At 42.1% G+C, this 26,106-nt stretch overlaps 1 protein-coding gene across 2 annotated transcripts in view; it reads right to left on the reverse strand.

Moving 5' to 3' along the window:
- Positions 1–26,106, reverse strand: part of PTCHD4 (patched domain containing 4) — a 91,494-nt gene that overhangs the window by 45,045 nt on the left and 20,343 nt on the right. For both annotated transcript variants that reach the window (XM_075089830.1, XM_075089829.1), the window contains exon 2: positions 18,178–18,658. In XM_075089830.1, the coding sequence (XP_074945931.1) occupies positions 18,178–18,658 (481 nt within the window). The remainder of the gene's footprint in view (positions 1–18,177; positions 18,659–26,106) is intronic.

Below are 26,106 nucleotides of genomic sequence, written 5' to 3' on the forward strand. Positions count from 1 at the left end.
TCTTCTTTATCAGCAAATGACTAGTATGTCTGAGGTATTTCCAGCAAGACTCTGACTTTGTCAGTATCATTATGGCTCTCCTAAGAAGGTATGGTTATTCTTACTTGCTTGTAGATCTTTGGGTGGTCGTGTCTTGGTGAGGACCAGCAGATGAGTAAGCTGCTTCCCTTCATCCTCTTTCACCTTAAATGCTAATCTGCACTTGAATGGAGGTCCCAGAGTGCATAACATAGACATATATAACATTAGAGCAGCTGTCTCAGTCCTCTTAATAGAGTTTTGGTAGTGGCTCATGGCCAAACAGGAAGCAAACAGCTATATCCCAGTGGTGCAATGCACCTCCACTTCTGCAGCAATACCCTCCTTAGCCAAGTAACTCATGGCCTGATTCCAACTGAGTTCAGCTGCATCTATCATGAATAAATGCTTTGTAGTGAGATAAAGTATTTCAATCACAAGTGTCAAATTAGAAAACAGTTTGAGTGGCCTGTCCTTCTCTCTTTTCATGTGGTGATGGCAAGCCCTGGACACTTTCCCAAGCAGACATCCGGCCTCCTTCATGGTTAGTCCCACCCGTGTTTTATAGCAGTTGGGTGGCATTGTCCGAAATCGATCATGCAAGGAAGACATGAAAGTAAGAGTAAATTTCTAAAGCCAAGTCTCCTCTGTGACATTCCTCAAAACTTTCTTGTTTTCCTTCTCTCAGTCTCTGGAATCAGTTTGTGTTGCAGGGTCCTCAGGGCCTCAGAATGGATCTCACACAACAGGACCATGCTGCAAGCACAGAAATAACAAAAGCAGAAGCCAACAGCACATCTGTTGCAAGCTATCCCAGACAAATTAATTTCTGAATCAATTCCATTGACTTTGATAGACTCATCCTGTGAATTCAGCCATGACAATGAGAAGCCAGGGCATGATTTCTGCCACTTCCACACTGATTTACTGAGAATAGTTTGGGGAAGGGGGAAGATAGATTGATGGAAGGTGAAGTAAAGAAGCCCCTTATCTGACATACCACATACGTATTTTGTCTCACTACAAAGCCAACAGTACTTTTTTTCCCCTAATGGAAGAATACAAGCACATCTTAATCAAGCATTTAGAAGTATCTGGTATAAGGACCTCTCCTGTTTCATGATGCTCCTGTTTCTCTGCTATACCAGGACCAAACCAGCAAGTGTTTCCTGACACGGGCACCGCAGGGCTTTTTGGAGCTCCCTCCAGTCAATGGAGGTCCTTACTGTAGGTACTTGACTGCCTGTGATAGGATAAGATGGGGGTCTGAGAGACAAGTAAAACCTAACAGCTGGACTGTCCCTGAAAGAGCATGAAGAGACCCCACTTAGGCAATAGGAGCACAGCTACTGCAGCCCATGGCAGATCTTCACCAATCAAAATCCAAAAAGTGTTAATGAACAGTGTAGCCTAGCTCATTTTACCAATGCATTTTCTGAAGAGCAATGAGGTAATTTCAAAATATGTAGGAAAAGATGCCAGCATGCTCAGAGCCAAGTATCTTCTAGTTAGTCAGGTCCTTCAGTGCTCCTCAACATGGTCCTACTCCCAGCCCCCACAAGAAGCTGTGCTTTTCGGGATCCAAGGAGCTGGTGTGGAGAGCCACTGCAAACCAGCACTTGGGCGAGCGGGCAGCACATATTGCAGGGTTGCTGGGATGCTGCTGGAAGCTAATTCCCCTTCTAGCTTTACTTGCTGCTTGGATCGTCTGCCACTCCATGCAGATAAGCTGAGACCTTAGTTGTCACTTGGAAGATTATTGTGTTTGATTATTAAAAGAACAGTTAGCAAATATGAAGATGCAACAAGAAGACTATGGATTATGGTTCGACAATGTCACCTCATCTGGGGATTATCGGCACATGCAGCATGCAGCTGGCACAGAGGGATTTATGAGGATGCTGCCTCTAAGAAGAAGATGTAGTAGGGAAACATTGTTATCCTGAATTCTTTAGGAACCAAAGAGATTTGCAAAGTGGTTAGTGGAGGCTCATGGTCACATCATATGCTTGTTGCAAATAGGAAACAGACAAACAAGAAAGACTACAATTTGATGCTGAAGAGCCAAGGGCATATAAGGTTGTGGGAAGAAAGGACGATGGAAGAACATTTCGTGAGCTACATGGACGGTAGGAAGCCTGGACTGTAGGAGGCAAAAATAGAGTGGAAGAAAAATATATTATTAGATCATATAATTATAGAATCATAGAATCATTAAGGTTGGAAAAGACCTCCAGGATCAACAAGTCCAACCATCAACGCAACACTACAATGCCTCCTAAACAATGTCCCAAAGAGCCATGTCTACATGTTTTTTGAACACCTCCAGGGATGGTGACTCCACCACCTCCCTGGGCAGCCTGTTCCAATGTTTGACAACCCTTTCAGTGAAGAATTTTTTTCCTAATATCCAATCTAAACCTCCCCTGATGCAACTTGAGGCCATTTCCTCTTCTCCTATCACTTGGTAACTTGGGAGAAAAGACCAACACTCACCTCACTACAGCCTGAGGGGCCCAAAACTGAACACAGTATTCAAGGTGTGGCCTCACCAGTGCTGAGCACAGGGGCCCCATCCCTGCCCTGCTCCTGCTGGCCACACTAATCTGTGGAAGCAGGGAAATGATATGTCAGTATATCTAGGAGGTGGTCAGCAGCAAGTAAAACTACCATAATAGAAATAAAAATGAAAAAGCAATATAACTGCTTTGTTTCCATTTCCCTTAAGAATTGCTCCTTACTGCTAGTAATTCTGAACATACCTCACATAAAGAAGCAGTTTCTGATTTCCAGAAAGTGCTAGGTTCCCAAACGATTTGGATATTGCCTTAGTCTGTTATACTGGAAAATCAGTATCCAGCAGTGATCTGCAGAGTGCAAGCTACCAAAAGAAAGCCATAAAGGGGTAGCTGTGATGAGAGAAAACTTTAAGTAGTGTATTTCTGTCCCGTGTTACAATCTGAGAGAGTGCGTATGGGCTTTACGCTGTTGTGAAATCCAGGTTGTGATTAGCACAGAACCAGTGAGTGTGTCAAGGAGCAAGCTCTACAACCCAGATCAAGAAGAGCTTGAATTTCAGCTCTTACTGAGGCGTCTTCCTTCACTCCATTTCATAAAGCCAAAATACTCTACTGCACCAGTGTGAAGGGAATGATGGCTGCAACCAGCTTCACCGAATTGTTGCCAGTTTGTATTGGAAAGGTATAAAAAGGGATGTCAAAGACTGAAGAGGTGAAGAACTAATCATGATGCTGATCTTAAGAGATAGAGTATATCTATTGCTAACCACTGAAACTAGCTTTCATGTCTAGGCAAAAGAAAAGATAAGTATTAAAGAGGAATACCATTAACAAGGTACCAGATAAGGCAACTAGGTGAAATTAATCTCTGTGCTGAGAGGCAACACATGGTTTAATAGATAAATGAGCATTTCACTGGCTCTCTGTTGGGACTCCACGCTAGCCACAAGGTAGAAACACTGAATGGGTTTATCGAAGAGTGATGTCATTAAGACTAATATGTAGCTGGAAGTGATATGAAAATAGAAACTAACAGAAGAGATGCAGCATGTCTCGCTTAGAGAAAATCCTTGTGATGCAACATCTCAAGCAGTCCTACTGTTATACGAGTTGAAGCAAAATATGATCAAAAGCCAGTGAGCCATATGAACAATAATAGCTTTCTAGTATTTTTCACATGCATTGCATTTATATGAGTAAAAAGACATGTAGGCGTAGAAGAGTTTGCCAGATGAGTCACGGCTGCTCTGAAGAGCCTAAAAACTAGCTAGCAATGTTCTAGAATGAATGAAGCAAAACAGTTTAGAAAACTCTGTGCATATCAGATGGGTCAGTGGAGCTTGGGCACTTATCAAAATGTACTAAGAAAAAAGGTTTTGGAAGTGATTTTGTATTTTTGGTATGTTGGTTGTAACGTGATAGTCTTACAAAATACCATTACATAACAGAGTGGTTTTATTATTGAAGTCTTGCTAAATAAAAGGTACGTAACATTGAGATATGAACATAAGATTATTCTGCAGGAATATTTGTAGGAGTCTGGTAAGTAAAGACAATTATTTGATGTTCCCTAAAGGTGGGCATAAAATAGCTATAGTGGGATAAAGCTGAGAAGACAAACATTTAAGATGAGCAAAAGCAAAGCTGATGTCACACAGGTGGGAGACAAAATTTCTGTTCTTCCATAAAAGAAACTTCGTGGGTTTTAAGACAAGGAAAAACTATTATGATCACATGCCAAAACACTGTAAATTATCATTTCTGCATCAAAATCAGACTTTTTGAGGTATAGCCTTGTACACTAAAAATGCAGTCTTGGTCTGACAGTTTCTAGCCATACAGAGTCCATCAAGCCCTGAAAAACTGTCCCAGTGGTTAATTGCTTTTGGCGAAAAAGAATTGCACTTTGTTCTGGTATGAAGTGGTGTAACTGCAGCTTCCTGATGCTGGAACTTGTTGTGCCATCTCCACCTGCCTGTTGCTGAAAGCAACATGAACATCATATTCCTCCCAGTGAAGGACTCTAGTTTTGCAGTCTATTTTTGAAACATACCCTGGGAGGGGGTCAACGGTGCCATAGAGATACTGCATACATGATAGACGGCCACATTCTATCAGGTGAATCCCACTCAAAATGCCAATTAGTATCTTCCTGAAGCCACTCACTTAACAGATATCATCTTCCTATTCTTTCTCTAAAACACATTTGTAATTTCATCCTTCCATGTTAACAACAGCAGCACACTAGGAATTCATATTCGATGCATTATCTACTGTGATCTCATTGTTTTTGCTTTCAGGGATGAAATTCTTCATCTTGAAAATGTGAATACATTCTTTGTTTCTAGATACATAATCTAGCACTTAACTGTGATGAAACACATGTTGACAAAATGAGCCTGCCTGATGATGTGCTTGGGCTGCTTTTTCATTATTTTTATCTGCCAAACCTTTCATTATCTGAGAATTTTACTACCATTGATTTCTTTTTCACTACAGAATATGGGAAAGGTGTTGAATAGCATAGAAGAAATTCTTTTTGGCCTGCTTATTTATGTCTTTCCAGAAGGAAGAGTGAGCATTTACAAATTAATATTTCAATATTACATTTAATATAAGCTACAGTGATTTAATGTAGTATGAATACATGCATGTATCAAAATGTAGTGCAGCAGAAATCAGGTTTCCATTGTCTGAATATACTACACCAGCATGGTTTCTTTTCTTGTGTACACCTGGAGATTAATTTAAAAAAATCAGGTTTATCTAATAAGACCTATTTCCATAGTATCATGGGAATAATTATTGCACCATTTAAAAAGCCATTTTATGGGATAATTTTAACTGTTTTTTTTCCAGATAAACATTTGATCTAGGGCATTAAAGCATCTGCTGCCATCACATTTAATATTAAGATTTTAGAAGATAAAGTTGTTGGAATTTTTTTAGTTAAATCTTTTCTCTACTAAGATGGGTTATTTTCTTTCCTGCATATTTACAATTTAAAAAGCAAAATGAACTCCTGGATGTCTTAATTTCTTAATTTCCTTGCATCCTGATTTTTTTCTTCGCCTTTTTCTTTATTTCCTTTTTCCCAGAGGGAAAATAAAGGATAAGTGAAATTTTAGAGTGGAAAGTAAAGATTTTGAAAATTATGAACACTAGAAATTTTTATAATTTTTTTTTTCCAGGAAATAAAAAGTTTCCTACACTAGGACCAATGAAATAATTTTTGACAATTTCTTTTGAAAGGAAATTTTAAAATTAACTGTAACTTTGCCAACTTTTGGTGAAACTTGAACTGAAAACTTGAAGGTACTTGCATGTGTACAGAGGATGGCAAAAAAGCTGGTGAAAGGCCAGGAAGGCATGTCCTCTGAGGAGCAGCTAAGGGCTCTGGGCTTGTCTAGTTTGGAGAAAAAGAGGCTGAGGGGCGACCTCATTGCTCTCCACAGCTTCCTGAGGAGGGGACGGGACAGGGAGGTGCAGATCTCTTCTCCCTGGGATCAAGTGATGGGACGTGTGGGAATGGCTCAAAGCTGTGCCAGGGGAGGTTTAGACGGGACATTGGGATGTATTTCTTTACCGAGAGGGAGGTGGTTGATGCCCCAAGCCTGCCAGCATTTAAGGGTCATTTGGACAATGGCCTTAATAACATGCTTTAACTTTTGGTCAGCTCTGAAATGGTCGGGCAGTTGGACTAGATGATCAGTCAATCAGTGACCCAGTTACATACACTGTTAAGGGAAAAGTCATGGAAGAGCCTGATCTGCAGGTAAATAAATAAGAAAAAAAATCTATTTTTCATAGAATCATAGAATAATAGAATGTCCTGAGTTGGAAGGGACCCACAAAGATCATCGTGTCCAGCTCCTGTCCCTGCACAGGACAGCCCCAAATTCACACCGTGCCTCTGAGGGCCTTGTCCAAGTGCTTCTTGAATATCGCCAGGCTGGTGCCGTGATGCCTCCCTGGGGAGCCTGTTCCAGGGCTCCACCACCCTCTGGGGGAAGAACCTTTCCTAATGCCCAGCCTCACCCTCCCCTGGCACATCTCCCTGCCATTCCCTCGGGGCCTGGAGTTGGTCACCAGAGAGCAGAGATCAGCACCTGCCCCTCCTCCTCCCCTTGTGAGGAAGCTGCAGAGCGCCATGAGGGCTGCCCTCGGCCCCCTCTGCTCCAGGCTGGACAAACCAAGTCACTTTAGCTGCTCCTTGTACCGTTTCTCCTCTAAACCCTTCACCAACCTCATGGCCCTCCTCTGGACACTCTCTAGTATGTTTGTATCTTTAATATACTGCGGTGCCCAAAACTGCACCCAGCACTCAAGGTGAGGCCGCCCCAGCGCGGGGCAGAGCGGGACAACCCCCTCCCTCGCCCAGCTGCGATGCAGGGCTCGGTGCCCCCCAGGGCACAGTTGGCCTCTCTCCATGTCACTTTATCCAAGCAGCTAAAAGATCATCACAATTAGATTTTTAACCAAGAACTTGCCATTATGGCAAACTGAATATAAAGGTAAGTTTTGAGAATTCATATAATAAGAATGAATCAGAAGAATGAATATCATAATTAAGGTAGGACACTATATCTCACATCTAAGTTTATAAAAATCAAATCCCCCCTAAATTTTTAAATTAGTTTAAGAAAGTATAGGTCTATGAGATGTGGCTCACAGTCTCCTGTAAAGCTAAATCCCATACCATAAACAACCTAACTGCAGCAGCAAGAAGAAGCAATCTGTGTTGCAGACATATGCAACTGTTTCAAACAGGATTTATTTTTTGGTGTTATTTCAATCTGCACATGCTGTTTTCATTGATCTGTGATACGTAAGTGGCTAAGAAATTTTTTTCTAGATGAAAGTTGAACCAGTTTCATAGAATACCTTCAGCAGGAACATCCCACAGCATCTGGAAGCCACAAAATATTTTTGTAGTCACAGAGAGACAATATGTAGATTTTCAACAGCTTTGTGATGCTTCCACTTTTCCTCATTAATGTCAGGTCAAACAATCCCCTCTAAGAGTTAAAAACCTTGCAATGTGTTCCAGTAAAAGGCATTAAACAAGACATTTGTGTCACAGACTAATGAAACTAAAGATATTCCCGTTTTTTTTTAAATAAACATTGAATAAACTCCAAGGAAAATTTAGCAACAGCTAAAGCAAAAAGTTCCATAAGGAATGCACTGTTTGATGTGTGTTTTGCAGTACAGTGTCAAGTCCTAGGGAAGTGGTATGCAAATGTGACAGGGTTGGCTGAAAGAGGTCACAAAAGACGAGCAGAGGTCTCATGGAGCACTGACAATATTCTTGCAATTTAAAAGCTGACAAAATATCTTTTCCAGCTTGTGAACAAAAATCCCAAGTGGATGAGGTTTAATGATTTCGTTGCTGTGAAAGCTGAATCATGACTGTTTACCTCATAACCAGTTTTCATTTTTTCTTTTATACTACGTGTAAGGAAAACGGATTGACCTTTTTTTTGCCTTGTTTTGCCCAATGGTCTATGTTTGTGTATGCATTTGGGTTTGTTTATCTGTCCTTCACCACCAATTACTTTCATAGCTTCTGACCAATTTCAAAAATTGTGGCAGAGCAGAAGACATCTCAATCATAATACATTTCTAAACTTGGGTGTTTTTCATATAATCCGTAAAGAGATTCTATTACTTTCTCCTCAGGGAAAGAGTAAATATATTAGAGGTCAAAATCCACGTAAGAGAGATCTTTTGAGATTTGCTTCATTAGCTGGATTGTTCAGAGCTTGACTTCAAATAACCTAAGAAAGAGGTAGAACATCTGTATGATTATTTAAGCCGTTTCTCCCTCAATATCCTACCAAGGTTATTCATTTAAAATCAGGCTATCTTCATGATAAAGTTTGTACGGTTTCACGGCTCTCCTGAGAAAGATGTTGGAAACCCACAGAAGGACTGACAAAAGGCACTGAGCCACACTTTTGCAGAGATCCGAGGACTAGATTAGCCCAGCAGCTCCCACTCCTAAAAGTGGTGCCTTGAAGAGGACTGGCAGTGTGATGGGAGCGATATTTGCACTGGCTTTATGCCAAATCAGCTCTTGTGTAGCCCCAACATCGCACTTTCTGGTAATGCTTTCAGTGGTACGGTCACCATCTCTCCTGTGGGGTGGTCTTGTCTTCCAGCTGCTCCTACAAGAAGACTGTGCGTTAGAAGGGTTTTGGTTTTCCTTTTTGCACAGTTTATTTTTGCTGTGGTATCTCCTCTAAGCACAAACAGCCTTTTTGTTTCCAGGGCTGTCTAGGTTCAGAAGGTTTAAATTGCCTTCACCAAAATCTTTGTGCTAAACTCCTTTAAGCTGCTGTAGAAGGACAAAAAGGTTTCACTGCTCTGCACTCAGTATGCAGAACACCTCTCAGCCTTCAGCTTCTGCAAATGTATCCTCCCTGGAGGATAAAAATTTCTCAATGGTAATAGTAAAAATATTAATTAGAAACATAAAGAAGCACAGAAAATCTCACCTGCTAGTGTCTCACCAGGTGTGCGGTAGTCTCCCATTTGGTCCTCTTTATAAAACTATGCAAGTGCTCCCTCTAGCAGATTACACCCGCAGTTTCTGAATTTATATAAAGTTTGCAAAAATGATACAGTACTAATTGGTTTCATAGCTATGCTAGCAAAGTAGTTTTCTCCATATGCAGGATATCAACAGCAATGGAGTTCCTAACACCAGGAAAAGCTACAGCATCTAAAATTTCTGTGGGAGATTTGCATTTGAATATGGGTTGAGATGTATAAATTGGGCAGATCTAAGTATCATATCAGGCTGTAAAGAAATGTTTTTCTTCCTTGGCCTTTAAGAGCAGAGTATGAGCAAAAAATTTCCTTCTGTTGAAATACTACAGACTACTGCAGGACACTGCAATGACAACATGCCAAGACCCAGTTACATATTCTCAGGTAATGCAGAATGATTTTAAAGACTACTGAGCCACATAAAATGGCCACTGCATTCACCAGTGAAATACAGTCACGTCTGGGTAAAAACTAGCAGCTGCTTAACAGAGCAGCACCTGCACAGTGCTTTGAGCCAGGCAGTGCTCACCAATACTGTATCCAACCCGCACGGCAGGGGGAATTTGAAGAAGATAGAAATTCAATTATCCATGCTGAAATTCAGCCAAGGCACCGAGGACAGTATACCCACTCTTGCAGAACAAAAATTAAAGTCATCTTTAGTGATCCAAAGCTGCAAAGGCCTGAGGTTTTCACCTCATTCAGTTGGTTGTACCACTTGGAGCCCTGTGCCTACGTCATTGCTGGCGCAGCTCTCACTGCCACGTTGAGCATCCAAACCAGCATCCTCACCTTGCAGGCAGACAGGCGGAGATGAAACATGACCTGCTTCACCGCACCCAGCAGGGCTAACACATGGAAAGTCACAGCTGTAATACCCAAGTGTACCCAAACGTACCCTGGTCTGAAGGCCAGCAACGCAGGCGTATGCCAAAGACATGGAAGGATACTTGTTGAATAACGTAGGCTGCTGCTATCAGTTGTTACCACTCATGGAGCAATGAGCGTGGAGCCAGTGTGGGTTCAGCATGCTGTATGTTACTGCAGGCAGTTATCCTGCCAGAGAGGAGAAGTCACTTCAGGGGAAAGAAATGGAGTGGAAAAAAAGGATCAGAAATGGAAGGATAAAATTGAATTATTAAAACCTCAAATGGTTAGTGGTTGCACAAAGGAGGGCATATAAATGATGCAATATCAAGTAAGGTCTTTTTAGTTTGTTTTGTATTTGCAACAGACTCTTCAAGCTTTTAATTCTGTGCAAAGTTTTTGATATGGCAGATGAATACAGCAGATAAATATTGATTTAGAACTTTTGGCAAATGGTCTGTTGAGTTCTGTATCCTGTCCCTAATTCTTCAGGGGGAAATTATCAGACTGAAAGAGGGCAGCTATGGCAAAATTTCTTCGTAAGTGAAATTTCTTTGTGCCCATTTTTGAACCAGGCTTTTGAACTTGGTCATCAATTTTTATATTTCTTCCTTATGGTTATGTTTTAGTGCTGCAATAGGGTTCAAAATAATGAACATATTTTAGCTAGCTGTGCAAAAATACTACTCTTACTGAATCGGGCTGCGTTTTGAGCCACAACCCTATCTCACAACAGTGAGTTCCAGGGGCTATTTGCAGATAAAGTGTATTCCAGGAGAAAGTAAATGCACCTGCTGCCTTTCATTTTTGCTTAAAAAGCAGAGGCACAGCTTTGGATTTCCCTACAGAGGAACTAAGTACCTAAGGTAAGATTTACAGAGCACAGGACCATTCTATGCCTCTATGCAGAAAAGAAAGGACAATGTAAGATTGCATTTTCCCTCCACGCACTGAAGAGCACAGGACACATCCTCAGCCTATCCCACATCTGCTCTTTCCTGCAGATCCACAGCGCTCCAGCAGAGACCAGAAGCCATCATTAATCTTCCCATACGGATAGAGTACATGGGAAGTGTAAATTACAGTAAAATATCTGGGGAAAAAAAGAACCGGTAGGAAATTATATCCAGCTGAAGCGTGCACATCCCTACATATAAAATATCCTAAAAGTATTTGCAAATACATAGATGCTGTGAAAAATTACACTCCACAGTCAGGCCAGACAGACTCTGAAGTTATAGGCATAAGCTGCAGCAGTGAAAATATTAAGAAATACCTTTATAAATGTATGGCTGTTTAAGCTGTCGAGGCAGGTTACGGAATTGCTTGCAATGGTGCTATTCAAGGCTGGATTTGACATTGCTCTATTAGGGATGATATACATGGAGCTAAATCATTTCTGCCATGATGCAGCTCCTTTCCAGCCCAAATGAGCCGAATGTAAATGTGATGTGCATCGATACATACTAAGTACAAGGAATGAAACTCCTGCTAAATGAGATCAACACGCAGAAAAGGTGCATCCAATAAAGAACTTTAAATAACCCATTTTATAATCCAATACTAAGGAATTAGTATTGCCACCAAAGGGTAGAAAAATGAAAGCGAGAGGTGTTCAGAAAAATGCGTGAGGCATCTGAAAAGGAAACAGCCTTGACTATCTGAACAGAATTTGTGTATTGATTAAGAGTATTAAACATACATTTTAAGTGTAAAAGGAAACCATTCCTTTTGGCCTTTGACTTTTTAGCTCAAAACATGCTCTATCCTCTTTTGAAACCACTTTTTCCAAAGGATTGTAGAAATGCTTCCATCAAATTAGAAGCGGCTCAAATGACAGCTACCAGTCTGTTAGCTGCAGATGGGGAGCTGAGGAGGCTGTTTTAATAATAAAAATAATAATAATAACAACAAAAAGATGACTGTATTTGGAGACTTCACTTTGGACAAAGGGATTAATTGAGTTCCCACTAGAGTCAGAAGGGGGAAGAGTTTAGCTGGCTCTTCTCAAGCAACAAACCCAGCCAATATCTTTCGTATTTGCTCTGTCATTATGGAGGATCTGGTGATGATCTGTGCTTGGGCAATGGTCCAAGATCAACCTTACAAATACAGAGAATGTCTAAACCCATTCATAAGAGTTATCTATTCTCAAGCAACAAACCCAGCCAATGTCTTTTGTATTTGCTCTGTCATTATGCAGGATATGGTAGTGGTGGTCATTGCACTGACCAGCAGACCTGCAGACCCACCTCCTGGGGTGGAACAACCACCCTAAGGTATGATGACATTTGAGTTGCTAAGAGACCTGGTAAGTCTCTACAGGAGAAGAAGAGCTAGAATTCAATCTGTAAGGGATTCAAGTCAGTTTATGCTGTATATGCTGTATATGCATACATGTATATACATATTAGAGCTTAAGTATATAACCTTAGGTGTTAAAGACTAAGCAGTCACCCTAGCTTTTTCAGAGATGGATAGACATTCCAGAGATTAACACAGTTCATTCCAAATATGTACTAAGTAACCATCAAAATGACTTTGGAGTTGCCTATTTCTCTTTATTGACTGCAGAGGAAATTGAGATTATGTCGCTTCGTTAAGGGAAGAACATTTGGGACACCTGAAACGAGGTGCTACAAACCCTGCTGTTGGGACTGAGGTTGGCTGTGCTGCTTCTTGCATCCCTTTCAGCTGGGTGTGAGAAGGCACAAATGAGACATCCTCATCTCTCCTGTGTTTGAGGAGAGGAGGACAGCCTCAGTCCTGTTGCCTCGCTGTAACCATGACAGCTCCAGGGTGTAGCTGCGGCGCCAGACCGCATGCTACGAGTCTAACAGGCTATACCAGACAGGCTTTCATCTTCTGCTCAAAATCCAGGAAAGAGTGTTTGGGGGATGTTATTCTTTCCTACAGAAATGTAAAAAAAGTCCCAACTACCTGCAACTGGGAATAGACTTGCTAGGGAGTATACCAGGTTATGGGGAAATCAACCTTACAAATACGGGGAATGTCTGAACCCATTCATAAGAATTATCTATGTTATCTGCCCATCCAAACAGGTAATTTTAAACACTTTTATATCTTTCAATTTTTTTTCTCCTGCTGCCCTGTGATTTTTGTTATTCCCATTTCCCACTGTAAAAGTCAAGAACAGACATTTTCTAATTAAGGACAAGGTATTTCCAAGTCCTTAATGATCTGCTGAGTGGGTGGGGACATGAACTGCTGTAACATCTAAAATGACAGATCCACCGTATGCCTAAGACATGGAGTGGTGGGGGTTTATGTCAGTAGGTCTCTTTGCTCTACAGAGTCGTTCTCTAGCTCCTCATACAGAAAGTAGATGATCATATAACGTGAGATTCATGTGGGATTTTCTTTACTGCTGCATCAAAAGGACAAAACCAAAGTCAGAGTCACTCTTGAAATATTTTGAAGTTGCAGCTGTAATGAGAAAGTCCATTGCTTGAAGCAAAGGTTAGAAATACTGTGATACTTCATTTAAGGTAAACTAGCAATAGCATGTACTTTAGCACTCACATTTGTCTTCTGAGGTTTTAAAAAAATAATTTCCTCATCTGCACTAGGACTTTTTTCTGTAATTTCCGACATCTCTACCACTAATGGTAATACTGTGACATCTCAAATTTACTTAAAGGTGATTACCGGCCATTATTTTAACAACTGCCATCCAAAAGAAGTTAGATGGCTTCTGTCTGAAATGCTAATAACTGCCTGGAGTCTTGTCTGCTTTTGCCTTGCTTTCTCTTTCTATTTGAATAATTCAGGGGAAGAAATAATGGAATTTTACCAGAAAAGTCTTCACTGTAAGTGCAATCTCTGCCATCTGTCTTGCACTCTTACATCAGGCCTGGGGTTACTGCTGGAAACAGGTAGCTTATTTTTCCTAAAGTTTTTGTATCTGTTTACGACACCACTACTAACAGTATTGCTATTGGTAGCAGTGGTGATAATATTACTATGTGTTGTAGGGCATCCACTGAGCTTAGTGTTCTCTAACGACTCAATGAGAAATACCTGATCCCATGAAGATCTTCTGGTCTTCGTGGTCTGGACTTACAAATATTTCTTACATCCTTTGTGAATCCAGCCTTCTAAGAAACATATATACTTTATAATACAGAAAGCAAAATTACTCCCTAATTACACTGTAGTTACATTTTTTAACCTATGATTTGCAGTAATCTATATAATGAGGTACTTCATGGACTGGCCAAAAAGAATTGCAGTGTAAAATACACAATTAATATACCTGCATTTAAAAATATACAGTCAGATCCTCAGCTGAGTTATATCGTTATCTCTCTGATTATATCAGTCTGGTTCCTGTGCATTAAAAAGCAAATCATGGGGGCAATAATATCTCAATTATGTAGTTAACTTTCTGTTTATATTAATTAATGATGATTAGGCATGGGAAACCATAATTATGTCACATACATAACATCCCTTTGAAATTACATTGTGAATCCAAACACAAAAGAAAGAAATGAACTTCTAACCAGGTTCATTTCTGATTTCCAGAACAAATCTGAAACGCAATGATTTGACCCTCTACCTCCTATATGAAAGACATCCAACAGCGATAGCTCTGCTGGTGTCAAACTTGCAGAAGAAACCGCAGTTTGTATTTGTCCCAGAAGAGAAATGAAAGGTAGGATGATCCCATATTCTGATTTCACATGGTGGTTACTAAAACCCAACTTTAAAACAAAAAAGAGAGACAAACAAAACACCTAGGTCCTGTTCAGTTCCGCAAGGAGGAAGCCCTGAAACTAAAGAAGCACCTTTTCTCTAACTCGCCACATTTAGCCATTTGTCTGGGATATGAAGAGCTAAAAACCAACACCTCTTGCTCCTGTTTGCAGGAGATCCTGGCAGTCAGCGTGTTACTTGCACAGAACCATTCTCAAGAGTTGCTCCTCACTGACTCCAAAAACACAGTGGTAGACACTGTACTGGGGAAACTGATTTTCCTGAGCCAGCTCTCTGTGAAGATCATGATATTGGGAAGAGGGAGTCAGAGCAAGCAGGATTTTCCACCACTGCCCTCACGCCTAACTTAAGACTGAAGTTTCTCACCTTCAAGGACAAAGAGAAAAGCCAGTCTGAGCTAACATTCTTCCTCCAGTATACCAGAGAGATGCGTTATCCCTGCAGACCCTTTCCTCACAGCAAGACTACTGTAAATAATTAATGTGTAGGTCATTCAGTCCAAATTTAGAAAAATATTAAACATTTTATTTTTCTATAGGCTTTTATCACTTACTGAAACCCACAGAACAGGAATTATGGACCTAAACCTTTGTACAAGTCCAGGGTTATTTCTGTCATTCAGATGGCAGCATCCTGCCATCTCTGCAGGAAAAAAGGACAAATGCAGAAGAACATCACAGAATTTCCATTAAAATTAATCCTTTGAAAAGTGAATGTCAGAAGAAACTGCATATTTTTGACAAAACAAATATACTTTAAATGGACATTTTGCAAATATCAGGTTGAAACATTCCAAAGTTAGGAGCTGCCAGAATTAAGTTTGTGCATTCTGCATAACATTGCATAGGCACTTTGTGGCTATTATTGCCTGGTTTTTGCTTTTATTTTTTTAGTCCAAGTAACTTGACTTTGAAAGGTTGACTTGCAAATCTGGCATTTATAATTCTGGGAAACCCCACTTTGCACAATTTTTAATCTATATTCACTGAATTATTATTTGATGTATTGTTTGCTTCCTGCTGCGCTAGCAGCCAGGGGCACTGCTACAACATGGGCCACAGTTACGTATTGCCCCCAGAATTAGCAGCCTTGGGGTCTTCAGTGGATCTGCTCTAAGGTGACAGGACACTTCACAGTAAACCAAGTTCAATAGAAAACCCTGCCCTGTGAGGAGCCCAGGTCTGTGAGGCCCTGGGCATATCATGGGCAGAGCAAGGTGGCTTTAGCTGGCATTATCTGGCATTTAGGGGGATAAAGGTACATGGCAGGATGTAGCACAGTATGACTTTGGTAAGATATTCTTCCTGTCTTTTAGTTCACAAAACTGTACAACAGTTACCTAATATTTACCAGCAGCAGTTCCCAGGCACTGCAAGCTGTTCTCTAACAGTATTTCCCATTCAGTCTGAGATTCCCGAATGAAATTTCTGTAGAAGGATTACTTAAATGTTTCACCCTGAAGTTCATTCAATATAATGTTATAGAAGCAATCCTTGCAAATATCTCTCTTGAAGGGATTTTTTTTTTCTTTTCTTTTGCTCTTGGCAGCAGCTGTGACAAGAATGACAGTGTGAAACACAACAGAAAGTTATGAACATTACTTTTCCTCAGACAGCAAACAAACTCCTAGATTACCACCATCCTAGATGGGAAACTGAGCCACTCTGCTTTCAGAAACCCCTGTCCTTGCCTCACCCTGGGGCCGCAGGGTGTGTATAAATTGAGTGCAATGCTACTGCTGTTTCAATTAATGCTCCTGGCCTTTATGGATGTTGATGCTTTTGAGGTCAGCCTGAAGATGAGCTTCACCTACAGGCATTGTTTGGGGCTCCTTGAGACTGACAGATTTTGGACCTGTCAAGTAAACATGGGTCACCCTTCTCTACAGCTGTCTGAAAATGGACACCAGCAGAGGAATAAACATAGAAGGCAGGGGCTTAGAGGATGCATACACCTACAGGGCTTTTCTTGAGGGGAAGAGCAAGAAAAAGTAGGATTTTTGGGGGTTGAGGTTTTAAAGAAAAATATAAGACCCGTCTGCAAACCTTGATTCTATCTCGTGGCTTTATGTATTTAGTTACGTCTCACTGTAGCAGAGGATTGGAATTAAGTACTACAAGCATGAATGGAATTTAAGAAATTAACTGTAAAGATGCAGAGTTCTGTCCACAGGTAAGATTTCCTGACATCAAAAAGCCAGCATGGAGTTTTTTGGGCCTGGGCTGCCACTGCTGAGGTTTTTAATAAAGAGTTGTAGAATCATAGAATCATTAAGGTTGGAAAGACCTCCAGGATCAACAAGTCTAACCATCAGCCCAACACTACCATGTCTCCTAAAACATGCCCTGAAGTGCAGCATCTACACATATTTTGAACACCCCCAGGGATGGTGACTCCACCACCTCTCTGGGCAGCCTGTTCCAATGCCTCACCACTCTTTCAGAATAGACATTTTTCCTAATATCCAACCTAAAACTCCCCTGACACAGCTTGAGGCCATTTCCTCTCATCCTATCACTAATGACTTGGGAGAAGAGACCAACACCCACCTCATACAACCTCCTTTCAGGTAGTTGTAGAGACCGATAAGGTCATTGCTGGGGTTCAGACTCATGACATGTTGAAACTCTGACAAACTTGGATGTGATTGTGCCAAACAACACTGCCTCAGCAAGCAGTTTTGGGCATGTTTCCCTCTCCTTTTCCAATGCACCCTCCCAGAAAACTCATTAACCACACAGATGCTGTAAAAATGCTTGGAACAGAAATAAGAACAGAAGGAATGAAAACAGTTCTTCTGCTAAAAGAGCTGGGGTTTATGTTTGTTCTTCATCTGCACCTTCCCCTGCACATGTGCAACACAAAGGAAATCTCTGTAACTGCTCTGGGACTTCACAAACGGAGGGATTATGCGCTAAAGGTACTGACAAGCCCCTTTGCTTACAGCCTGGCGAACACCACAACAGTAATCTCCTCTCTGAGATAAAGTCCATCAATCTTATTCTTACACCAACCTGTTCCCCTCTGCCCCTCAGACAGAGCTGAAAAAGCAGCCTTCCTCTGAAAGGATGCTAAAATCTTTCCTTCCACGGCACCCTCTTTTAACTTACTCTTTCAGCTGGCATCCGATCAAAGTCAGGTCAACACATATCCATTTTCTGTGCTGACCTGACTACTTTTCAATAACAATTTCTCCTTTGTTTTGTAACAGAGATCAATAACACTGCCCCTCTCTCATACTGGCTGAGATTCCAGAAACGTCATTTGCTTTTTATTGTTGCTACTGCTTTGTTTTGTTTCCCTTTTCCTCTTTCCTTTTTTTTTTTTTTTTTTTTGGCAAGGCACAGATCAATTTAACAAGATGAAAACGACTTAGACTTTCACTCAAGGTAAAATCTGCACTTTATAACCCAGGATGTAATTTACAATCCTGTCATTAAGCTCCGTTAATCCTATTATTATGAAGATAAATAATTACCCATAGCGAAGAAAGGGATTCCCAACAGAGTAGAATTATATTTTCCATCAGTAATGAAAAATATCCCTGCCGCAGTGACACTGGAAATACAGATAGTGAGTACTCCCAAGAGTCCCAGGAAAGGTTTGCTACGCAGGCAGTCCTTCATGGAGCTCGAGAGGGTAGCAGTCAGGAGAATCAGCATCAGGCTCACCAAAATCTTGCCCCTGGCCAAGAGACTGGTCTGGTGGAAGTCCTTCCAGAGGCTAAAGGACGCCAGTGAGTAGAGCTGCAGATCTTGGTGATCCAGCTGCATCTTGTGCATCAGTTTACAGAATTCACTCTCCCACTTCTCCCCAATGAGGTCCTGGGTGACAGAGCCATACGTTTGGAGGTAGTAAGTGATTTGGATGGCTCTGGCTGATTTGACTCTCTGGTCCTTGCTGTTTGGTACTTCCATGACCCCTCCAAGCTGGTGGCCAATAAAACTGCTCCTTCCATCCTGGGAGGGAAAGTAAAAAAGATGAGCATGTGGTTATCCTGTGTAAGATGTGATACAGTGATACCATTTGACTCTACCTTCCTTTCACGGTCATGCCAAGACCTTGACTCAAAGGCCACTGCAGTCAACAGCAGTCATGCCATTCACTTCAGAGGGCTTTGGGATGCACCCCTACTCCCTGCTGCAAGTCTGTTCCTTACTCATTATAGACTCATTTACAATTCTGTGATGCAGGTCTGGGACTGCCCAAATACTCAGTGCTGTCCCAGATGTTTGGGAACGGAAATGTAGCATGCAAGCTCCTTACCCCGTGGGAGAGGATCACTTTCCCACATTTTAACTGTGACAGACAACAACAAATCTCCAATTAATGAAGTATTAAATGTTTGAGATGAAGATCAATTTCTGGAAGATTTGTGATTTCCTAACACTTTAGAAATGCTTTTAAAAAGTTTGAATGTACAGAAAATGAGGCCTGGTTCCTCAGTGCACAGATGTAAAAGTAGATGGATCCAGTTTAATAGCTACACTGGCTCTGTAACAGCATAATTAAAATCAGATGTTTGAATTGTTTATTTGAAATTTCATGGATTTCTTATAGTGGCACAGAGATAAGAACCTACCTTACACTGTGATTTAGCCAGGATTTGGTTTTTTATATTTCAAGAATATAAACCTTACTCTGGTCTCACTTCAGTATATGCCTGGACATAAAAACTCCATGACAATCAGTAATGGACACATCAGGTGCACTTAGAATCAGACCCCATCTATTTACAGGACCAAACTACTTTTCTGTAGTGTTATCTGGTCCCACTGAGATTTTTTTTTCTTTTTTTGTAGCCACTGGTTATTCTAGTTCTCTAGAATAACTGTGATGTGCCCCTTTCCAGACTGGTGAAACTTGCGTGGATTTAGATCAAACCCAGTTGCAAAGTGAGGAAGAAGGCTCAGTAGACTGGATAAAAATGTCCTAGCACAAGTAATCTCTTTGATTAAAAACTCTAAACCCAGGGATTAAATGTCTGCTGCAAACCAAAACCCAACATTCCACTTTTTCCTTTTTTTTTTTGGTATAAACAGGATTAAATTTTTTCTGATTTCTTTCCTCTTGTATCTAATAAAAACATAAAATTATAAAGCCAGTTAATAGATAAAACATCTTGCAGCAGTGAGTTCACATGACATAATACTCTGCCTAGCTGCGCTATGGAATGAGCTGACTGACAGCCTGAATTTGGGAGATGCTCTGCCCTACACACACACATGGAAGCAGTCACCTGCAAAAGGCCAGAAGCATTTGGGGAGACACTTTTAACATCTATTACATCCAACATTAACCATTTGTAGAAGCACCTGTGCTGCACACAGGTCATTATCTGAAATTGCCAGACCTGCTCTCTGTAATGATTCCCATCCTAAGGAAAAATCAATGAAGCAAGGTATCCGGCTTTATGAAACATAGATGTCTTTGGAGATGTCTGCTCATAGAGCAAATAAATATCAGAAATTGAGATACAGTCCTGAAAATGTTTTATATACTCACTTTCCCTTGTCTTGGGTATGTAAAGGAAGTAATCTTCCCACTGAGAAATTTCTGCCTATGCCTGCTTTCATGGCAGGAGCTCTCTCTATTTTCAGCATTTGCCTGCCACAGCCCAGGGAACGTGACAAAGTGCTTTTCAGAAGTTCATTTTTTACCTATTCCCAGTTGTTATTTCCCATTGAAATAATGGCTTCTGGCGAGGTATCCTGGCACAAGCTGACATGAAAGGTGATTTGCAGTCTAACGCCAGCTTCTCAAATCACCTGAAGCTTCACTGCAAATGTCATACAAGCAGAGACAGCTAGCACAGAGGGGCAGGTGGTGCTGTTTGGACTCCAAAAAATCCTTGTCTCTGGCATTTCATGTTAGAACCCTGTTTTGATTCATTATTTCTATTTTCTTCTAAGGAGGGGTCACACCTAACACACGCTCACAAAAGGTGCATTTCCAAGCTGGTAATTAAGGTCTGAGCAATGCAGTCCCTGCTCATATCAGATGCAATATTGCAGTTAAAAATCCCCTTTGGCACTGCTTTGAAATTTTAGGGAGGAATGTCATATTTCTGCAGCATATATGCAGTGTTGACATTCAAACGTTTTCAGCCACTGCAGGATACTTTAGCAGCACAGCTCCAAACTCAGACAACGGACTGTAATTCAGATTTCATTGATTCACTATGCAGCACGCACGGCAAGGTTATGGGAAACTTCACGATGACCATCTGCCTTCCTCTGCGAAAGGTGCACCAAACGACAGCAACATTTCAAAAGAGGCAACAGAGCAGGCACAAATAAATCATGTTCTGCTGTATCTCCCATGAAACAGAAGATAACGGCTATTTGTTACACTGATGTACAATAGGGCACCCAGCTCATATGTCAGCAAAATAGAGAGAGAGATTTCAGATGGAATCGAGGAAATTGCAGATGCTGAATTGCTTTGAGGTCGTTTTGTCCATCCCCTTCCTTCCAAAGGCAGATTGCTTCCTATCGACGCAAGGGCTTTGCCTTTGCTGCTCTTACAGCATGCAAACATGAACCTACCACCATCGCATTTGGGAAAATGAGGCCCTTTTCTCATACAGCTCACATGCTATCTTTGCCAAATGCTCCAAGTGAGATAAAGGTCCTGTTGCGCTAGGCAGGGCTGTCACATCAATAGTTACAATTCCTCAGCAAGGAAGACAGAAGAAAGATGGGAAAAAGTATTGCCTTTCATTTTATTTTACAGGTGGAGGCTGAAATGTGGGAAAATGAAGACCCAGATGCCAACATGACTTCCAGAATTTCCTAGAGGCCTTCAAGCCAGGGATCTAACTACCTCTTGGTGTCTCATGCGCACTTCAGGGTTGCTATTCACCATCCTAAGTTCTCTGTCATCCTCCAGGACTACCTTGGTGAAAGAAGGAGACATGAATGGCTAAGCTCCTGGGATAAGCACTAAGGTTTGGGAAGAAAATGAGGCCGCAATGACTTGTATAAATGAGCCCTGAAGACCAGGCAGGTTTTGAGCAAGATCCTTCACTCTGCCTAGTTCCTCAATGAAAAAGCACTTTCTGCTGTTAATTAGCACATCCAGCCTGGAGCAGAGGAGGCCGAGGGCAGCCCTCATGGCACTCTGCAGCTTCCTCACAAGGGCAGGAGGAGGGGCAGGTGCTGAGCTTTTCTCTCTGGTGACCAACGCCAGGCCCCGAGGGAATGGCAGGGAGATGTGCCAGGGGAGGGTTAGGCTGGGTATTAGGGAAAGGTCCTTCCCCCAGAGGGTGGTGGAGCCCTGGAACAGGCTCCCCAGGGAGGCATCACGGCACCAGCCTGGCAATATTCAAGCAGCACTTGGACACGGCCCTCAGAGACACGGTGTGAATTTGGGGTTGTCCTGTGCAGGGACAGGAGCTGGACACGATGATCCTTGTGGGTCCCTTCCAACTCAGGACATTCTATGGTTCTATGATTCTATACTCATACATGATGTTATTTTTAATTTCATAACACTATTTTCATGTTTCAGACTACAGATCCCTTACACATTTTACCTGCTTATGTTGCTATTTTCTGATCTTATACACAGAAAAGCAAACTCGAAAAATAGAGTAATAATAATACTTACTGGTTGTACACCCTTTTACATCAATGTATCTCTAGAGGGTCTACAACACAATATGATAACTGTCTTTAGCAAGGTCACTAGCATGGCTGAGGCCTGAATTTTAGATTCCCAGGCTGTGTCTGTGTGTCTTTCTCTCTTTTTATATTTTTTTTCTTTTTTTAATGTCTAGTGAAAACTTTACAGTGTCTGTTCTCCCAGAGGACAAAAAGGTACATCGACCATTCTGATGGCAGCTAATTCTCTCCAGATCTGAGCATCCTTAGAAAAGGCATGAAATATAGACCACTTGCTGGGGAATGTGATATTTGATCTTAAACATGGACCAAGCAAAAACCTTTGCTTTGATGGATACCATTAAATTTTTTTTTTTGTGTACTCCCTTCTCTTTTGCTAGATGACCCAATGCAATTGGGTAGATTTAGACTCTGAAAGGGAGGAGGACAAGAGCTAAAGACTTTCAGAGGAGTGAGAGATGATGGACATCAACAGAATCATCCACCTTTTCCCCAGGAATGATGGATTTTGCCACATGCATTTATGCAGACCTGGCCTTGCATGTGGTTAAAAATCCAAACTCCTTGTCCATTCAGCAGTAAAAATCACTAATGGTGAATGGATGGATGCAGAAAAAACCCCTACTGTATTTCAGGCTAGAAACTTGTCTCTTAAGGATGCTTGGACCCTTAATATCCTAAGAAGATGTTTAAATGGCATGGGGATGTTTGGCCTATTCCAGAGCTGAGTGCAGGACTTCTCAGGTTAAACAAATCTGCTCCTACTGAGCTAAACGTCTTTTGCTGGTGCTAATGTAGGCATAGATCCTCACTTTATGCAGCCCCGAGGGATACTAGCAATACTACCTTACTGCTGAATTACCTGGGATATTTTTTGTTTCTTTAATGGTGTCAGTGCAGCTGCTGCAACCCTGACTCCCATCCCCAGCGTTCTGTGTGGTCACTGCCCACTGCCACACCAGCCCTGCCCACACCAGGTGGGCAGATCACCTTCTTCTGCCCGTTTTGAACGGCACCCGCTTCTGCTGCCTTCCTTCACGTGGGAAAAAGTTCAAGGTATTTTTGAGATGGCATGATTCCTGCCTTCCAAGTGCCCCACTCAGTGGAGGTTAGGGCTGGTGAGAGGTTTAAAAGTAGTTTCAGATCCCTGGCAAGGAGGAGAGAAGCCCTCAGCACAGGAAGGACAGGGACCTGTTGGAGCAGGGCCAGAGGGACAAAAAAATGATCTGAGGGCTGGAGCACCTCTCCTACGAGGACAGGCTGAGCGAGTTGGGGTTGTTCAGCCTGGAGAAGAGAAGGCTGCGGGGAGACCTTATTGTGGCCTTTCAGTACTTAAAAGGGGGACTATGGGAAGGATGGGAACAATCTTTTTAGCAAGGCCTGTTGTGACAGGACAAGGGGTGATGGTTTTAAACTAAAGGAGGGTACATTTAGACTGGATATAAGGAAGAAATGTTCTACAATGAGGGTGGTGAAACCCTGGCCCAGGTTGCCCAGAGAGGTGGTCGATGCCCCATGCCTGGAAACATTCAAGGTCAGGTTGGACGGGGCTCTGAGCAACCTGATCTAGGTGAAGATGCCCCTGCTCAGTGCAGGGGGGTTGGACTAGATGACCTCTAAAGGTCCCTTCCAACACAAAGCATTCTATGATACTATGATTCTAAGTGCATTTGCAGAACCTTTGTCCACAAATTTATCTCTATTTGTATTTTTATTCTTCTTTAACTGCTACCTCTTATCAGCTGGAGCAATGGATAATCATCAAGTTACATTCTAGAAAAGTTAGGATAAACCATGCAATCCTGGTTAAACTCTATTTTATCTTAAAAGTTTAAAAATGTTCAACAGAGGGCAACCAGGAATGTGTGTTGAAATATATTGTGAGATAAACATTCTAATAAGATCAATGCAGTGGTTTATCCCCATGATGAGGACTTTCCTACTCTATCAAACATAGGTCATAAAAGTATTACACTAAAATCCACAGAGGCTAGGATAAAGCCAGTTGTTTTAGTTCACTTGAAGTTTTCAAGGTAAATTAGAATAAAAATCCCACTTCTTCGATATATTATTTAAGGTTTAAGATACTTGGGTGCTCTACTTCCCTCTAGCTCACTGTAAAACTTTGGAGGAAGTTTTTTTACTCCCCAGCCACAATGATTTATCTGTCCCTGTCCCTAGTATACTTATCCATGGAGACCTTATACCAATCGATCCCTATTACACAGCCACAAATTATCACCAGTTCCTGAAGTATCCTTTTCAAACACAGAATCATAGAATCATTGAGGTTGGAAAAGGCCTCTAAGAACATCAAGTCTAACTGTCAAGCCAACACTACCATGTCTCCTAAACCATGTCCCAAAGAGCCACGTCTACATATTTTTTTAACACATCCAGGGATGGTGACTCCACCACTTCCCTGGGCAGCCTTTTCCAGTGCCTGACCACTCTTGCAGTGAAGGAGTGTTTCCTAATATCCAGTCTAACCCTCCCCTGGTGCAACTTGATGACATTTCCTCTTATCCTATCACTAGTAACTTGGTAACTTGGGAGAAGAGACCAACACCCACTTCACTACAACCTCCTTTCAGGCAGTTGCAGAGCAGTAAGGTCTCCCCTCAGCCTCCTCTTCTACAGGCTAAACACCCCCAGCTTCCTCAGCCGCCCCCCAGCACACTTGTGCTCCAGACCCTGCCCCAGCCCCGCTGCCCTTCTCTGGACACGCTCCAGCCCCTCAAGGTCCTGCTTGTCCCGAGGGGCCCAAACCTGAGCCCAGCATTTGAGGTGGGGCCTCACCAGGGCCAAGCACAGGGGCCCCATCCCTGCCTGGCTCCTGCTGGCCACACCAGTGCTGACACAAGCCCGGGTGCTGGTGGCCTCCTTGGCCACCCGGGCACTGCTGGCTCATGCCCAGCCGGCTGTCAGCCAGCACCCCCAGGGCCTTCTCCGCCGGGCACTTCCCAGCCCCTCTGCCCCAGGCCTGGAGTGTTGCATTCACATTTAATGCTGATTTATGTAAGTACAGCAGTTTTCTTGCCCTCAGAGCTATGTAGGTGCTCCTGCACGCCCACTAGACTGCTTGCTTTGCTTGTCCCTGTGCAGCTATTCTGTACGACTCAGTGACGGAGAGACTTTCCAGGGCAAGTGAGCCCTGAGAGCAATGCATTCGAGGTAAAACTGCACCTCCGCTGACCGAGAACAGGGGCACAACAATGGCCATCTGGTGCGTTCATTCAGCAAAAATAAACTGTATGAAAGTGACCATGAGAAGATATCCAGGAAATAATCCTCTAGGTCTCTGCTGCAATAATGATCAGTTCAGTAATTTCCAGCTATCCAGCAATGATGAGGTTCAGTTTATCAGCTAGTGAAGCAAATTCTTTTTATAGTCACTGAGAAGAGTCAGGCACATCCAAAGGATGATCTGCCCCATCCTAAGGTATGGGTAGAAACCAGACTTGCCCTCTGCAGTTGCTTGTCTGTCTCCATTTATAGCAGAGGCACAAGATTACTTAAGACTTGATCGTAGCATTTATCAGGTGAAAAAGTTAGGAGAGGTTAACTCACCCACAGTGGCAGATGCAAACACAAAGCTAGGTGATCTGTCTTGTCATCCGTGACTCATATTGGCCCCTTCACAGGCATGTTAACAAAAATACAGACCTTGACCCCACTTCCAGGGAAATTAAGGATCACAAGACTGATTTTTAAGTGAAGGAGATGTGTATCCAGAACATCCAAAAGGCAAACAGAGCCTTCTGGCACCTCTTTCTGATGAG

Source organism: Phalacrocorax aristotelis, chromosome 3 (assembly GCF_949628215.1).
Source record: "Phalacrocorax aristotelis chromosome 3, bGulAri2.1, whole genome shotgun sequence".
Lineage (NCBI taxonomy): Eukaryota > Metazoa > Chordata > Aves > Suliformes > Phalacrocoracidae > Phalacrocorax > Phalacrocorax aristotelis.